This window comes from Podarcis muralis, chromosome 14 (genome assembly GCF_964188315.1).
Source record: "Podarcis muralis chromosome 14, rPodMur119.hap1.1, whole genome shotgun sequence".
Classification (NCBI taxonomy): Eukaryota; Metazoa; Chordata; class Lepidosauria; order Squamata; family Lacertidae; genus Podarcis; species Podarcis muralis.
Window position 1 is genome coordinate 33,519,848 of NC_135668.1, and position 17,719 is coordinate 33,537,566.

Genomic DNA, 17,719 nt, shown 5'->3' on the forward strand with positions numbered 1-17,719 from the left:
CTGGCCGGCTTCGCCGCTCGGCTTCTACTTGGCGACGTCGGTGGCTGCGAAGAGGACGCGTTTGGAGAGCTCCGCTTCTTGCGCACGGGAGAGTTTAGCGCACCGGGGGGACTTGCGCGTTTGGCGCTGCTGCGGCTGCCGATTCCGCTCCGGAGGCTCCTACTGCTGCGGCGGCGGCTGGCCCAGCGTCGCTTTTCGCCCGGCGGGCGGCTTGGCGTCGTGCGCCCGGCTGCCTCTCCATCGCGCGCTCCGGGCACCGTGCGCTCCCGACTGGCCCGTGCCTGGCTCCTGGGCCCCGCTGCTGGGGCGCCCCGCTCTTCCCGGCCGGCTCTACTCGCGCGCCGCCGATGCTGAACATGAGCGAGGAGCACTCCAAAGCCCTGGAGGCGCCGGGCAGCCCCGCGGGCACGGCCAGCTCCATGTCCCACGTGGACTCGGACTCGGACGCGCCATCGTCGCCCGCTGGCTCGGAGGGAGCCCCGGGGGCGCCCTCGGCTTCTTCGCAGCGACCAGGCGGCGGCCCCAAAGGCGAGCCGGGCGACGTGGACGAGCGCTTCCCGGCGTGCATCCGCGACGCCGTCTCGCAGGTGCTGAAGGGCTACGACTGGAGCCTGGTGCCCATGCCCGTCCGCGGCAACGGGGCGCTGAAAGCCAAGCCGCACGTCAAGCGGCCCATGAACGCCTTCATGGTGTGGGCGCAGGCCGCCCGGCGGAAGCTGGCTGACCAGTACCCGCATCTGCACAACGCCGAGCTCAGCAAGACGCTCGGCAAGCTGTGGCGGTGAGTGGCCGGGCCGGGGCGCGCGGGGCTGGGCTGGGCTGGGCGGACGGAGCGCAGCAGCCCGCGGTGGGGAGAGAGGTCGCGCCTGCCAGGGCAATACGCGCAGAGAAAGGAAAGGTGACGGCCAGGGACCTTTCACTTTAGAGTTAACGCGCCCCGACGGGAATGAATGGGAGTTACTTCCGAGGAATACGCTCAAGCAAATAGTGTGGAATTCCAGTCCGAAACAGATTAATGACAAATTAATTGCATTAGAACACCAGTGGGAGCATTTAAAAAAAAAAAGCGAGGTTTTAAGATTGGGGTATCCTTCCCTTTTTTCGGGGGAGGAGTGTATGTTACATTTTTTGCTTTCCCCGCAGCACTTGGGCAGCAGATCTCCAACCCATCTTAAAATCGTGTTACTTTTTGGTCCGCTATTGTATTTTAGCTTATCCCTCCCTCTTTTAGCAAAAGGTAGCCCAAGGTGCTCCAGTAAATATAATGTCATGGCAGAGTGGGTTTGAACCCTGTTCTCCCAGTTCCTACTCTGACACACTATTTCTTTATGCTTGCTGTAGTGTGGTTGGAAAACTTTCCAGACATTTAACGGCGTACGGGCAGTGTATGAATTTAAGTACATAAATTAAGACTTTATGGGTATTAAGGCCCCTTTGGAGAGATTAGATGGCGTTCAATTTCTCTCTCCCCAAACCTATCCTTAATGTAGATGGAGTAGGGTTCATTTGAACTCAATTTCATGTTTTTCTGGATCTCCAGGTTTGAAGAAGGTGAAACATAAACTGGGGGGGGGGGGGAGAAGGCATCTGAGCTTTTTAAAAAATTCCATCAAACCCAACTTATTTCTTCCCAATTAAAATTAGTAGAACTCCCCCCCCCCCAAAGCATTTTGTGTAAAAAAAAAATTAATTCCGTTGAAGTTTGTGCTGCTTGTAAGATAGACCGATTAGGAAGTGGGGGAAACGGACTGAAAAAAACAGGGAGGTCATAGGAGTCACTTTTTGTGGGCATTATGGAGTTAGTGATGTCTCTTCCCAAAGGAGCACTGTATGAAACATTTCCTAACCATTCCCAAGTTTAGAATCACCTGGGGTGTCTCTTGCTGTTACAGTGGGGGGCCCAGTAGAGTCTCCAGCAGCTCTTCGGCTGATAAATCCCAAAGTCCGGGAACACCTGGTGGAAATCAAAGGCACAGGCAGCATAATGAGGGACAGCTGGGGGGGGGGGGGGAGAGAGAGAGAAAGAAACATCAAGGTTCAAATCAGGGACATTTCTGCTACTTGAAAGGCATGCACTTTAAACCTACCCACCACCAAAGCACCCCCAAATTTCCCCAAACTTCTCCAGGCTGCCTCTTCTGTCTTGGCAATTCTGATGGTTGCTGAGAGCAGCGTGGATCTCATTTGTGCCTCACTGCCTGGGTGGAAAAGCATGTGAGGTGTGCTACGCATTGCTTTCAAGGCCGCAGTGGCCTCCTAGCAACCTTGAAGCATCCAGCTGTCTGGTTGCGTGGGCGAAAATCCTACTTAGTTCCCCCCCCCCTTTCCTCCCAAACTTTTCTCTCCCAAAGCATTGCACACTTTGGAGGGCTATCCCCCTCCCCAGTAAATGTGATATTATAAGGACACACTCCTCAGAGCTGTGAAGGGCCCACTATTCAAATATTCTCATTTTTCTTTAGAGGCTTTGGGAATTGGGTATGGTTTAGTTCAATGTACGGGTGCCCAATGGGTTATTTCTTGGCTCTGCCAGTTTTTCTCCTCCTGTTTCGGAAGGAATAGCTATCAATCTATTACTTATTTCCTATTATTATTTATTTAAAAATTCAAAACTTTAATTAGTGCCAGTAATGTGTGAACAGGATGCGGGCCAAACCCAGACTAGCTCATCTGGCTCAGTGCAGTCTGCCCTGACAGGCAGCTGCGCTCCAGGGTTTTGGGAAATACTCCTTTGCATTTTTTAAAGACCCATTTCATTGCCTCTTCATAAGGAATAGAAGAACGCCGTTTTCATGTCAAAAACAAGAGTCTCGTGGAACCTTCATAGGCTGAAATATTTCATCTGCAGGTCTGTGCCTGTAAAGCCTATGCCTAACAATTCTGTTGGTTTTTACAAGGTGCCACAGGAGTTTGTTTTGTCTCTTGGTTAGTGTCTATTTTCCTCTCAAGGCTGGCAGGGCTACCCTTGACACCTTTATGGGTGTGAGAGTGAATCTGTTGACATTTCCATGTGGTATTTTCAGACCAAGTCTACTTCTGTTAGGGTTTGCTCATAAGAGGCATTGGGTTATTCCGAAGTCTGTGATTCGGAAAACGAAAATCATAGGAAGCGGACTTATATTGTTTCAGACTGTTTGGTCCACCTAGTTTAGTATTGTCTATGCTGTCAGGGGTTTCCAGAAATAATTCCCTTCCAGCCCTACCTGGGGATTGAACCGAGGACCTTTTACATGAAAAACAGATACTTATCCACTGAGCTATGGCCGTTTCCCATTTGGACATTGGGTGTGTGGCAACAGGGTAAAGTTGTGTTAAAGCTACTGCATTTTCCTTCAAGCTCCTGGGCTACTAAACTTGGACCCTTGGTTAGAAATGTCAACACTTAAAAAAAAAAAGTTTTAATGATACCTTCATGTAACCAATTACTTTGAAGGAATAACAAATATAAATCCTGAATAAAAAAATGCAACTGGTACCACGTCCCAGCGCCACATTTTTTTATTTTTTAAAAAACTTACTTGCATTATTATTAATGTAAATAATAAATTCACTATTTTTCGATGGTACTAGTACAGAGCAGTCCCAACTCTTTCCTTTCACTTTGAAGGGGTAAGGAAATGGGGGAGAAGGTCCCCCCACCCTGTTCCGTAGTCACTGATCTTAATGATAGTAGAATCATAAAATTGATCATCTAGTCCCACAATGCGTTCTCTCCACCATGTATAGCCCTGCAGGTTGTAATAATCAAATTGACTGTGCCGTATTTATTGCATGTGGTTTTAAGGCTGTGGCAAAGGGTCCAAAAGAAGTAGAATGCCTGCAGCAAATACATGAAGCGGCGGCGACTGACCTGGCCAGTCCTCGTGGAATATCAAACTGCATAGCAAAAATAAATCATTCCAGCGGTAACTGTTGACTTGGCTTCGTCAGATTAGTGAACCACCTTTGCAATCTGCCAGCGCTTTCCTTCTAGATTACTTGCTCATGTTTTCTCAGTAGCTGCTGCAAAGAATGTAATTCGATAAGATGGTAATACTACAACATAGTACTGATACAGTCCATTTCAAGTGTGGTGCCTATATTATCTCTGCATTAATCTTTGCCACAGCTGCATAAGGTAGTCCAGTATTATTATTCCCATATTGCAGAGGCTGTGGCTGAGAGAATAGTGGCTTGCCCAAGAAATCTCCCTACTTGAGTTTATTATGACTCAAGTGAAATTTCATCAAGGGTTCTTCGTCGCTCACAGCTCATTCCTTTAACAATTGCCTGTGCTGTGAGCCCCACCAGACTGGCGATTCTGCAGCATGCCGTTGACTCAACAGTAGTGCATTAGTGGTGGTTAAATATTGGACCATCCAAACGTCATTTTGCTGTAGCAGTAGCTCTGTGATGGCTCCCCAGTTTTATTGCACTCTTGCACTATAGCGCAGCAAAAGCAGGAGACACGCCCCGAGACATTTGTAGCATAAAAAGTTATGGATTTCAGGAGGAAGCTACAGAGTATGTGCAGATTGGAAACACAGCAGTGCATCTGCCCCAAGACTTTTGCGGGCACAAACAGCATTGAAAGTGCGATCACATGCAGTTTAACTGGCCTAGTGTCATCGATGTTAAATGAAAAGGACATCTGTCTGCATTTGATGCATGTGCTGGGCACTGTTTCTGGGATAGTTGCATGATCAACATATGTGTTTGGAGTCTGGTATAAGAGGTGGAGGGGATACCATGAGTCATTTAGTCCAGCCCCTTTTCATAAGGCTGGAAATCTATAACACCATTGTCAGAAGCTAACCCTTTTTGTCCTTGGAAGGGGACTGTGATTTTTGCCTTTCTCCGAGCTGTTCTGCTTAATATTCCCTCTGAGGCTAAAGCTCCCCTTACATCAAAGTAGGTACCAAAGAGTATAATGGAGCCAGTCTACAAGCATATATTCCTGAGGGGTAGCTCGGTTGGTAGAGCATGAAACTCTTAATCCCAGGGTTGTGGGTTCAAGTCCCATATTTGGTGAAAGTTTCCTGCAGATCCCTGCAGTTAGAGTAGATGATCCTCTTGGTCCCTTCCAGTTCTATGAATAAGGTCACCATGCACACCTGTCTCCCCAAAAGGGACATGCTGCCACTCCTTGTTTTAGGATTGAGTCACTCATCGGATGGGCTGTGTATGTAAATGGATCATCCCACTTCTGATACCACATGCGACTTTCCCTTCAGTTTTGACACGGGATGGTTCTCAGTGGAGCTGGTTTGCACCTTGGCTGTCAGTAAGCAAGGCATCCAGTCATTTTTACCTAAGTGCATGTGAATTATTGGCCTCTGTTTCCAGGATGCCTTTAAAATACTCCTTGTCAACAAGTTGGGAAGTTTGACTTAGTGACCTAGAGCAGCCAAGTGCACTGATGCACCCGATCAACTTGATAGCCTTATTATTTTAGCTCTTTTTTAAAACAACAAGAAGAAGATTGCTCAGAGTAGGATGGTCACAGCTGAAAGCAATGCAACACACCCCTGGAGCTTTAGGGAGTAGCCTCTTGGTGTCTCTCCTATTCGACCAGCTGGATTTGCATGGATGCATTTATGCAATGCTTGGATACAATGTGCTCTGACGTATAATGAGTTTAAACCCTTTGCGGAATAGTTGTGTGTGCTCGATCCAGAACCGAAAAGATGCAGTGTTAAGGTTGGTGGCAAAATACTACATAAAAGTGCCATCTGATGCAAGTTTGCTCGGAAGGCGTACATTGTTAAAGAGCTGAGTTCAGTGGGGCCTCTTTCCTAGGACTGCAGTTTCAGTGTGTTCCTAGTAAGCACATGTACCTGAACATAGGCTGCATGTGTGTGTCTGTGTGCATGCACACACACTCTGTAAAGGGAGTGGCCACAAATGGAGAAGCCACAGTATTGAAACTCGCTCTTTCCTGTTCAAAGCACCAATAATGTGTGCGTCCAAAGGCTTATTTATGCACAGTCCGTGTTTATAGCAAAGGGTTTGGAGTTGTTGTGCCTCTGTTCACATCCCTGTTCAGTGCTGCAGCTCAGCGGCTGATGGTGGACTGGTCACTCTCTCAGCCTAGCTTATGGTACAGAAGATAGAGCGACCAGGATGCTATTGCACACTGCCCCATGATAGCCGCAGACAATGTGAAAGAGTATATTAAATATCCCCACACTGCAATCCTATATATTCACTGCTTTGATATATGCCCCACTGAGGCAAATGGACCTTACTCCCGGGTAAATGAATATAGGATCGCGGCCTCATTCTCATGGAATCAGGAAGAAAAGTAATATTTGGATGGAAAGGACAAAAATTGAGTACTGTTCCTCTTAGATCGGAGCTGGGCAGAAAGTAGATCGGGGTCTGTTGGTTGAACTGGGGTGAACTGAAGATGTGAAGGATTTCTGGCTCCCAGGGAATAGACCATAGGTTAGTTGTAGATCTCCTTTGCATGCAGAAGGTGTCAGCTTCAATCTCTGGCATCTCTAGGTAGAGCTGTGAGATACTCGCTGTCTAAAAACCTTGGGCAGCTGCTGCCAGTCAGTGTAGACAATACTGAGCTAGATGAACGGAGGGTGTGACTTGGTATTAGGCAGTTTCCTATCCATCTTAATATCTTCTAATTGTTTAAACAATGGCAACCACAGAGTTACTCTTCTCTTAAACTATACTGCTGAAATGATGAAAGCTGTATATGTTCAGTAGGAATGGCTTTTTGGTTTGGGAGGAATGTGAGCACAGGTCAGTTTTGGTTCTCAAAACTGAATTCCTGTGCTCATAATTCTTTTATTCTCAGTAAATGTCTTGTGCATCTGGCTCCAGTTGATAGAGCTCTGGGTTCTAGCAAAACACTCAGAGTAGCTCCTGCAAGCATAAAGTCTGCTCACTCCTGATATAAGGTATTAAAGCGTAGCCAGGGAAAGCTCTCAACGTGCGCTCTTTTTTGTTTTTGTGTTTGCAGTTTAATCTTGACCATATCCAAGGTGAAATCTGTGCCTTTGAACATTGCTGTGAATCTTTGCCGCTCCCTGTAGAACCTGAAACAGCACTCCTGCTTCTGCTCCCAGGTTAATTTAATCGGTGAGGCGGTTGCCACATTGAACTTTTCTGCCCCTGGCACCAAAACCTCTTATGCTGCCAGCTGTGACTATTTGTAATCTATTGGCAACAGTCTGCAGTCCAGTGAAATTGACTGATAATTAATGGTCACTTTTAGCATCAGTAGCTCCTGAGCTGTATGACTTACTCGCTAAAGCAATTTGCAGTGGCTTAACTTTTCCTCTTCCAGTTTGCAACCCACCCCCCTTTGAATGAAGAGAGTCTGTTTTTAACCTTCCGCTGATCCCAAATGAAAAACAAAATTTTGGTCGAGTGCCAAACATGTCAAGGTCCCTCTAGAAGAACCGAATTATTTCCCGAGGCTTGGGAGCCTGGAGCCTTTCGGCTGCTGCAATCGTCTCTCATAACATAAAGAACCATTTCTTTATTTTTTGTTCTGCACACAGTTGTGTTTCTGTGCATCCAGGTGAATCTCAAGCCAATCTTCTGGGACAGTGGGGACCTGCTCCCCAAACTAGGGAATGTCCAGTATCCCAGTAACTGATTAGTGTTATCCAAGGACACCAGAATGTAGGAGCAGAAATTGCTCTTTGTAAACAGAGCAGAGCACAGGAAAGGATTTGAGAGGGGGATATGGGAGGTTTCTTTGGCTCCTGGTGTTGGGGTGTGTGGTTTGAGATTTCCACTCCATCTTACTTCTTCATTTTCTCCAGTATAAAAGCAGTGGCGGCACCAGAAAAAAATTCTTGGAGGGCACAGAAAAAGGGCAAATTATATTTCCAGGTGGGTGAGAGAGAAAAATGATGGCTTATGTCAGTGACAGGAGTTCAGCATTCAGGACACTTGCCCCTCTGCCCCCTTTGGGCTCCCCCTGTGTTTTAAGGTGGCAGAAGCTCAAGGGCATGGCATCTGCTTTGCACACAAAAGAACCCAAATTCAATCTCCAGCAGCATCCCCAGGGAGGGCTGGGAATGTCCATGTGCCTGAATCCCTGGAGCGCTGCTGCCAGGCGCTGTAAAGGTAAAGGAACCCCTGACCATTAGGTCCAGTCGTGACCGACTCTGGGATTGTGGCACTCATCTCGCTTTATTGGCCGAGGGAGCCGGCGTACAGCTTCCAGGTCATGTGGCCAGCATGACTAAGCCGCTTCTGGCGAACCAGAGCAGCGCACAGAAATGCCGTTTACCTTCCCGCCGGAGTGGTACCTATTTATCTACTTGCACTTTGATGTGCTTTCGAACTGCTAGGTTGGCAGGAGCAAGGACCGAGAAACGGGAGCTCACCCCGTCGTGGGGATTCAAACCGCCGACCTTCTGATCGGCAAGCCCTAGGCTCTGTGGTTTAACCCACAGCGCCACCCGCGTCCCTGCCAGGTGCTGTAGACAGTACTAAATTGGATGGACTAGCAGTCTGACTCTGTATAAGGCAGCTTGTTCTGTTCCTTGAAAAAATAAAAATTGCCGGCCTCTCACAACTGTGGGAAATGGCTTTTGCTGCAGAGAACTTGATTTTCAAAAGAGGACCAGGCCAACTCTACAATCCTATGATTCTCTTGCCCGTCCTCCCTTTTGATAGTAGCCAGTTGCCAGTGAAAACAGCTAGTCTATTGAGCCCCTGGATCTGATCTGATGTGGCGCATTTGGCTGGATGAGGATTGCCGGTTGTATAAGCACGAATTTAAATTGCTCGTGGGTTTGTGGTGCTTTAGAAATAACGAGTGACGTACAAGATTAGTCGTACTTGGAGCTAGACCCATTGAAATGAATGGAGTTAAGTAAGTTTAGTTTATTGATTTGGGTGGTCTGACTTAGCTGGATATCATGCAAGTGTCTGTTTGGGCTCATATTATTTAGCAGTATCTTCCCTTTGTTTAAGCCTTTCATAGTTAAATGGAATTTTCCCGTATAAACATATGGAAATTAAATGTGTTAAATATGCTTTGCCTGTTACCTTTTATTTGTCTCTTGCAAATATTATCAAGTAGTTTCCTGGAAAGATTTGCAAAAAATAAGAATAAAAATTGTCACTTCCTTTGCATACTCTGGGTTGTAGCCAATGCTAGCCCTACTCAGAGTAGATGCATTGAAATTAATGGACGTTGCTAACTTAAGTTCAGTACAACTTGGTTAGGTATAACGCTTGGTGTTCGCTAAGAGCTAATAGTGTTCTAACGGTGCAATGCTATGCACACGCACATACCTGGGAATAAGTCTGGTTGAAAGCAGTGAACTTTACTTCTGAGTAGTGATACCTAAGATTGTGCTGGGTGAACTTTGTGGTTCAGGGTCCATGTTTTCCCGTGCATTGTTAAAAGTTCTATGGATCAAAAATATGGTAGAATACGCAGGAGAGAGATACCTGTGCATATGGGGAGAAGGGGGTACAAGGACAGGAAAATGCTAGCAGGTGCAAAGGAAGGGCTTTAAAAATCATCATCATCATCATTTGCTCAAGCTGACCATTACAGTAGTACTTCGGGTTAAGTATTTAATTCATTCCAGAGGTCCATTCTTAACCTGAAACTGTTCTTAACCTGAAGCACCACTTTAGCTAATGGGGCCTCCTGCTGCCGCCGCGCCACCGGAGCACGATTTCTGTTCTCATCCTGAAGCAAAGTTCTTAACCCCAGGTACTATTTCTGGGTTAGCGGAGTCTGTAACCTGAAGCGTATGTAACCCGAGGTACCACTGTATTTAGTTTGCAAGTCCTCTTGTCAGCTAAGAGAGTATTAGAGACTTTGAAATGGTGTAAGCCTCCTATATGGAGCAGACGAGTGTGTATGGAGAACAAATGCAGGAGAGCTGCAACGAAAAAATTAAAACTCAGGGGATGGAGGAAGGTGGTGGCTGTTGTAATCTGGTTTGTGTTGGTGCTTAAATATGCGTGTCCCAAACTCACCCTTTTCACTGCTCTAGGATAACATTTTGGTATAGCTACTTTGCTTTTTCCCCCTTCCTCAGATCCTACCCCAAAGTGTTTCTCCCCCAACCCTCTGCCTTCATCTCTCTGCAATCTCTCCCCCTGGAGTCTGGAGGGAAGGCTAAGGACTCTTCAAAACGAAACCTTGGGTTCCTCTGACTCACGGCTCCCAGCCTCTGAATGCAAATCTTTTTTCACAAACTGCACAGCCGAACAGTGTGATCGATAAACTGCTTAATGCCGCCACAGCAACAGCGGTTTTAAATTGAAGTTACCTGCCAGACCCACAAGGGCAGCTTATGAGGGAGGACAGTATATGGGTCCCATTTTTCCCTGTAAAAAGGTGAGGGTCAAACCAACAGCTACAACATGGGAGTGCAAGCAAGGCTGTGTGGTGATCAGGATCTGATACATTTTAATTGTATTGGTTTAAGTGGAAACACTAGAGTAGAAGCCTTTTTTTATGAAGTATCAGTTGGCAGTAATAGCAATAGGAATAATAAAGATATAGCAGTCCATCCGCTGAGGTTTTCTCCTAAGTAAATGCTACTTAAGTTTATTTATATGCTGATTTCCCACAAGCATTCAGTAGGACTTGTTGTTCCAAATAAGTGTGCAACAGATTGTATTTTGACTGTGAGATCCTATACATGTCTACTCAAAGGTAGATTTAATTGAGTCCCATGTAGCTTTCTTCATGCTAAATGGATTTAGGATTACAACCTGAACAAGTTTACACTGAAATTGTGCTCGTCTTCTCTGCCTGGAAAGTTTGCTTGATGGATATAAAATTATGTAAAATGAGAAGGGTAGAGTGACTAGAGAAGAAGAAAAACCAACATTTTGTATATTGTTGTGGTTCAGGATTTCTGAAACTTGTAACAAAGATTAAAGAATACATTCCAAAGATTTGTAAATACTCGAAAGATTTGCCTGTAAAATAATGTTTAACTTGGGTATTGTTCGTTGCAGTGATGGGAAATCTGATCTGTTATATGCAACTGGTAGGAGCTGTATATAATGTCATTAAACCCTTTTTAATGGAAAACTGGATTCTGTTCAGGAGCAGAAAGTCGCTGTTGAGTTCCAAATTATACATGGTTATTTATATAGATAATTGCTATACTGCTGTTTGCGCAGACAAAAATAATTTTAAAAATCATAAATTAACACATGTAGCAAATTACTAAAGAATATTTACTGATAGCAAGAGCAGGACTGATCAGTGTCTCCTCCTTCAAAAGCATGCTGGAAACAATGTGTCAACCAGCCACCTGAAACCATAAAGAGGTTGGGCCCCCCCAGACCCAGGTCCTACCTTAGAAGGAAGTTCAAACACTAGGAGCCACCACTGGAAAGGCCATGCCTTCATGCCATGTTCATCATACTGAGGAGGAATCCTCAGAAGGGCCTCATGAACTGAAGGCAGAATTCAGCTGAAGCTGAACATTCAAGTCTTACAAATTTCACTTGAGAGTAAAGCAGAATGTCAAAGCTCTCCAACTGGAATTTTCTGCTTTGGCTGGTGTTTTCAAAGTTTCTATATAGTCCTATACACATTTATCTGAAAATAAACCTTGAACTTAACGGGATTAATAATAATAATAATTATTTTTTATTTATACCCCGCCCTCCCCAGCCAAGGCCGGGCTCAGAGCGGCTTACAAGCAATAATAAAAACAAGATGAATGATTACAACTTAAAAACAAAAATAAAATACAACATTAAAATAATGGAACATTAAAATATTAAATGTTAGACATGCATAGTATTGTTCTGTTCTAAGTTACTTTGTAATATCAGTTAAACATCTAAATTTTTAATTTTTGAAAAATCTTCCTTAAACACATGAAAACAATTTCCTGTTAAATATGAAGCCCATGCTGTGATGCCATATCTGGGAATGTGGAAGAAATTCAGTCCAATCTGCAATTAAATGCAAACCTACCTAATTTGCACTTTTCTGAAACAGCCGTCCTTCAAAATTTGTATTGGGGAAAATTGTATTGCAAAAATGCATATATTAAGCAGAATTGCATGCAAACATGTACATTGGGGGGGATGCACTAAAATGATGAATTTTCATGAAGACTTTTTTAAAAAAGAAAAATTGCAAACTGATGTGGAAAATTGAATTTAAGACTGGAAAAATGAAGTGGTAGCATTCTCCAGTAAGAGAAATGCTCTCTTTACTTGCACTGGGGCAGAAGTGCGACCTTTGACTTGGCTTTCCAGACCAACACACTTGAGACATATATTGCATAAAGCAGGGGTCAGCAAACTTTTTCAGCAGGGGGCCGGTCCACTGTCCCTCAGACCTTGTGGGAGGCCGGACTCTATTTTTTTTTGGGGGGGGGAATGAATTCCTATGCCCCACAAATAATCCAGAGATGCATTTTAAATAAAAGCACACATTCTACTCATGTAAAAACACGCTGATTCCCGGACTGTCCGCGGGCCGGATTTAGAAGGCAGTTGGGCCAGATCCGCCCCCCCCCCGCGGGCCTTAGTTTGCCTAGCCATGGCGTAAAGAGATTGTTGTTGTTTAGTCGTGTCCGACTCTTCGTGACCCCATGGACCAGAGCACGCCAATCACTCCTGTCTTCCACTGCGTCCTGCAGTTTGGTCAAACTCATGCTGGTAGCTTCAAGAACAAGAAGCTCTCGAAGTAAAGAGATTAGATTGCAGTAGTTTTTGAATGGAAGCAATGATTTTAATCTCTCTTTTTTCTCTCCAAAAGTTTGCTAAGTGAAAGTGAGAAGCGTCCCTTTGTCGAAGAAGCTGAGCGCTTGCGAGTCCAGCACAAGAAGGACCACCCAGACTATAAATATCAGCCACGCAGGAGGAAAAGCGTCAAGGCAGGCCAAAGCGATTCGGATTCGGGAGCCGAACTGAGTCATCACAGTGGGAACCAGATCTACAAAGCAGACACTGGTCTGGGATCCATGAGCGAAACTCACCACCACAGTGACCACGCAGGTAAGGAAAGGGGAGGGCGACAGATTTATAATGGGAAACACCGAGAGGGCTGCAAAAGTCACTCAAGGTGTAATTGTTCACAATGTATAACAGTGTAACAACTTATAGACACAATGCTAAAATGTAGTATATATTTAATAAATGAAAGGGCGTGTGCCATTTCACCCTTTTCCAAATGCTCTTCCCAGTTGCCAAGCAATTAAGTCACATCTACCGCATACATTTAAAGCAAATAGCTTTTCTAAAAGAATCCTGGGAACAGTAGTTTAAGCGGACTGGCAATTGTAACCCTCAGAAGGGTAATCTACAGTTCCCAGGATTATTGGGGAGGGAGTGCCTTGACCTTTTAGAGCGGTAGCGCAGTGCAGTGCTTTCAGTGTCTGGTGTGGCTGTGTCCTTGGAGAAAACAGCATCTATATGCAACGACAGGGCGCAGTTTCTTTAAAAGGGAAGGGATCTAGCTACGGGTTAGAGCATCATCTTTGGCTCAATCCCCAGCATCTTCAGATTGGACCAGGAACCTTTTGGGTAATATTTGGGCTCACCTGTTCCCCCTTTGCCAGTGAACAAGGGGAGAACCCAGCCCATTGCCCACTCTTACTTCTGCACTCCTGTCTCTTGCCCAACACTTCCTTGCAAAAAAAAAACCCCACAGGGATTCCCTTCACAGCTCTCTGTTCTTTGCTTCTGTTCCTACTTAGTGGTGCCGTCGGTGCAGCTCTTTGAGCAAATATCCAGGGTGCCTCTTGGCAGAATGAGAAGGAGGGTCCCCCAAGGCAGCACAGTGAGACTTGACCACATTGTGAAGTCAGTGAGCATCAAAAGAGCCTGTCTGCTGGATCAGGATGAAGGAGGCTCATCTAGTCCAGCATCCTGGTCTCACAGTGGCCAACCAGGTGTCCCACTGGGAAGCCATCTGCAAGGATGGGGAACCTGGAGCCCTCCAGATGTTATTGGATTCCAACTCTCATTGTCCCAGGGCTGTCAGATATTTTTGCTGAAAACCATCAGTCATCACAAAAATTACAAATAGTTACATTGCGAAGTACGTTTTCACATCAGTGGTTATGCAGTAAAATCTCCTGTGGTATGTTGGGCTGCTAAGACAGGCACAGAAGCCTTGCATAATTTTCTCCCATTTATCAGCAGGGAACATATTTTTTCCCATAATATTAGGAACAGGGAAACTCTCTGAAAAATCCCTTGGAGAAATCACTTCCTAGATAATTGTGTGGGGAGCGATAAAATTCTCACTGAAGAATAGTTTCCCCCTCTTCCTGGCTGCAAGTAACATCAGTGCTGATGGATAGATATTCTAGCATGTCTCCCATCTAAATACGGAGGAGACATAGTTTGAAATCTCAAGGTTGTGGGTGCCTTCCGTGTTGCATCAACCAATAATTAAACAGAAATAATCTGGAAGGCCATAATCAAATTTCACAGAATAATAATAAAGTTGCATAGTTTGGAGATGATTCTATTGGCTGAGGTTGGTGGGAGCTGGAGTGTGACATCTGGGAAGATGGGAAAGTTTGCCCACCCTAATCTAAAGCCGCCCCCCCCCCCGAATCCAGCATCTAAAATTACCCAACCATACCACTGCCCACTCCAAACTTAATCATGTATTAAATATCTACCCTGCCTTTCCAAAGGAGCCCAGGGTGACAAACATAAAAATGTTAAAACAATACACAAACCTACTTAAAATGTGTAAAAGCCAGCTAATTTTTTTCCAAAGCAATTAAAGAAAAACATTTCAAAACATTTAGAGCATCTAAAAGTGTTTCAAAGTGATCACATACCCTCAAAGTTACTGGCCAGTATATGTCAGCCATCGGATGCCTGGGTAATACGGAGCATCAGAGCTTACCCCAGAAATCTTGTCTCGATGCTGAGCCCAGGGAAGTGTGCTTGTTCTCTCATTTGGAGGAGTGTGTGTGACTCCATATCTATGGAGAACTTTTACATGTGACTGCCCCATTCATTGCAGTGAAAGAAAAAGACGACCACAAACCAGCGTAACTCTGCATTTCAGCATCCGCATTCCATGCAAGGCCCACTCCTTTGCATCGCTACTTAAAGAGGGTCTTTGGTAGCAAGGAGAAATTTTAGATCAGCAAAATGGGGGAGAAGGTTGACGTTTGGCAGTCCCAACTCAAGCCTTCACTACAACTGCTTTTAAGCTAAGGCAAGAGATCAGATTGTGGATCTCTAATTTGTCTGGCTTGACCCCTCAGTCAACCAGCTAACCCCCTCGATTGGAGCTGTACACCCAAACATCTGGAGGGTACCATATTGGGGCACTGGTTGGTATAGACCAGAGTGGGGAACCTCCAGATGTTTCTGAACTCCCAAGATTCTGTGTGATCCCTGTTTTCCTTTGGGTCCGATGTTGGCGCTAAGGGACCACTAACCCAAGACGCTTGAAACAGCTTGTTCTGAACAGTGCTCACATGGCTTGAAATGTTCTTTGTCTCCAGGGCAGACCCACGGGCCCCCTACCCCGCCCACCACACCCAAGACGGACCTCCACCACGGGGGCAAGCAGGAGATGAAGCACGAGGGGCGCCGCCTAGTTGAGAGCGGCCGGCAGAACATCGATTTCAGCAACGTCGACATCTCTGAGCTGAGCAGCGAGGTGATCAACAACATGGAGACCTTTGACGTCCACGAGTTTGACCAGTACTTGCCACTCAACGGCCACTCTGCCATGCCGCCTGACCACGGGCAGAACTCTGCAGCAGGGTCTTATGGGCCCGCCTACCCCCACCCGACTGGCGGCAGCGGGGCTGGAGCCCCCCAGGTTTGGACTCACAAGAGCCCTCCCGCCACCTCGCCTCCCTCCAACGAAAGTGGGCAGCAGAGGCCCCACATCAAGACAGAGCAGCTGAGCCCTAGCCACTACAGTGAGCAGTCCCACAGCTCCCCGACTCACTCCGACTACGGCTCCTACACTGCCCAGGCGTGCGCCACTACTGTGTCCTCGGCCACGGCCACAGCCTCTTTCTCCAGTTCCCAGTGCGACTATACAGATCTCCAAAGCTCCAACTACTACAACCCATACCCTGGCTACGCTTCCAGCCTCTATCAGTACCCATACTTCCACTCCTCGCGCCGGCCGTATGCCACCCCGATCCTCAACAGCTTGTCCATCCCTCCCTCGCACAGCCCCACCGCGAACTGGGACCAGCCGGTCTACACAACTCTGACAAGGCCTTGAGAAGGACGGAAGGAGTTGTTGAAGACCTGAGGTCTTCCCTGGACCCCCTCCCCCCAAAAAAAGTATGCACTACACAAGTTCAGAAATGGAATGAAGAAGGCGCAGCCCGTGAAAGGAGCACCCCCATTTTCCCGTCCCAAGTGCCTCCTGTTCTTCTGTAATGACTTGGCCATCTGCTCCAAAACCCTTTTGAAAAGTTTCCAGAAGACAAGAGTTCTATTTTCTTTATTAATAATAATTAATAATAATTAATAAAGCATCTGGACTGATGGTTTCCTTTGAATACATGAAGGACAGTATATTCTAACTCCTCTGTGAGGACTTAAAAGAGAAGTGCCACAATTCGTACGCAGGACAGTGCAAAGTTAACAAGGAGACGACAAAGGCATTCCGGGGTCTATTGCAATGTGAGGATGAGTCGGCCTTGGCGCACAGAACCCACCTAGATTTTAAAAATCCTAATCATTTAATAATATTGAGGGACCACTCGAGAATCTTTTGGGACCTACCAACCAACTAATGTCAGAATTCCTTTGATTTGTAATCAAGAGTTCTTCTAAGCAAGGTTTGGCTGTAATTAACATTTTTGTTCAGAAGCTTAAAAAAAAGTATGTTAAGCTCAGAAAAAAGTGTCTTTTTGTCATTGTTTTGGGGTAAATCTGTTAAATATGTATTTATGTTCTGTGTAATTTTGTCTTTTTTTAATTAATGAAGTAATTCTGTGCAAGAAGTAGATATTTTTTTTTAAAGAGACTTAAGGAGCATAAACTAGTGGAGAAAATATGGTTTTCCTGCTCCTTAAAAAGAAGGTGGTGCAGTGCTTTGGTTCAGCCAGTCTTAAAAGCAAAACTGAAATGCTTCTCAAAATAATTAAAGTGGTTATGGAAGGATATTATGGAAGGGAAGTGATGGATTAGTTTTCAGGGGGAGCAGGGAGAAAAAGAATCCTTACTGATGGTATTTCCATATAATTTGTTGAGGAGTTATTATAACATTAATACTAAGTTATAAATAACATATATTTACTTCTGACCATGCCGGGCCAGAAATGAGGTCCATCAAGTCTAGGATTCTATTAATGAAAGAAACTAGCCAGCTGCTGCTGGGAGCTGATAAAACAACGATCTCAAGGTCCTGCCTGTGGGATTCCTCCTAAACACCTATTCTTGGGTTGGACTCGATGACCCCAAGGTCCCTTCTACAGTTCTATGATTCTAATTAACAGGTAGACTTTTTCTGATTATGGTGCTTCTCTTTTGCCATTGGGGCTTATAGTCCCTGAGAGCTCCAGCCCTCCATAAATTGGTCGCTATCTTTTCCTGTCCCCCAAAAGCCACTGAGGCTCACGGCAGTACCCTCTCCACCTCATGAGGTTGAGAATCCTAAAAAGGCAATTATCGGTTGTATGAAGGAACACTGAGCCTATTGCCAATGGGATCCAAAGGAAGGTAACCCCCTCACCAAGGTCCAGTATTATGGGAGAGGGAGGCAAACTCCATAGGACTGGTCCTGGAATGATCAACAATTGTGTCTCGAGAGTCTATT

The 17,719-nt window shown here is 45.7% G+C and overlaps 1 protein-coding gene across 1 annotated transcript; it reads left to right on the forward strand.

The window, feature by feature from the left end:
- Positions 1–17,719, forward strand: SOX8 (SRY-box transcription factor 8). The gene is made up of 3 exons (XM_028706020.2): positions 1–781; positions 12,716–12,954; positions 15,435–17,719. Exons 1-3 carry the CDS (start codon positions 348–350, stop codon positions 16,172–16,174), a joined length of 1,413 nt encoding a protein of 470 aa, XP_028561853.1. The 5' UTR covers positions 1–347; the 3' UTR covers positions 16,175–17,719.

Excerpts from the sequence above, each read along its gene's own strand:
- SOX8 (XM_028706020.2), top strand. The coding sequence starts at position 348 with ATGCTGAACATGAGCGAGGAGCACTCCAAAGCCCTGGAGGCGCCGGGC. Across the intron at positions 782-12,715 it reads ACGCTCGGCAAGCTGTGGCG|TTTGCTAAGTGAAAGTGAGA; the intron begins GTGAGTGGCCGG and ends TCTCTCCAAAAG. Across the intron at positions 12,955-15,434 it reads CCACCACAGTGACCACGCAG|GGCAGACCCACGGGCCCCCT; the intron begins GTAAGGAAAGGG and ends CTTTGTCTCCAG.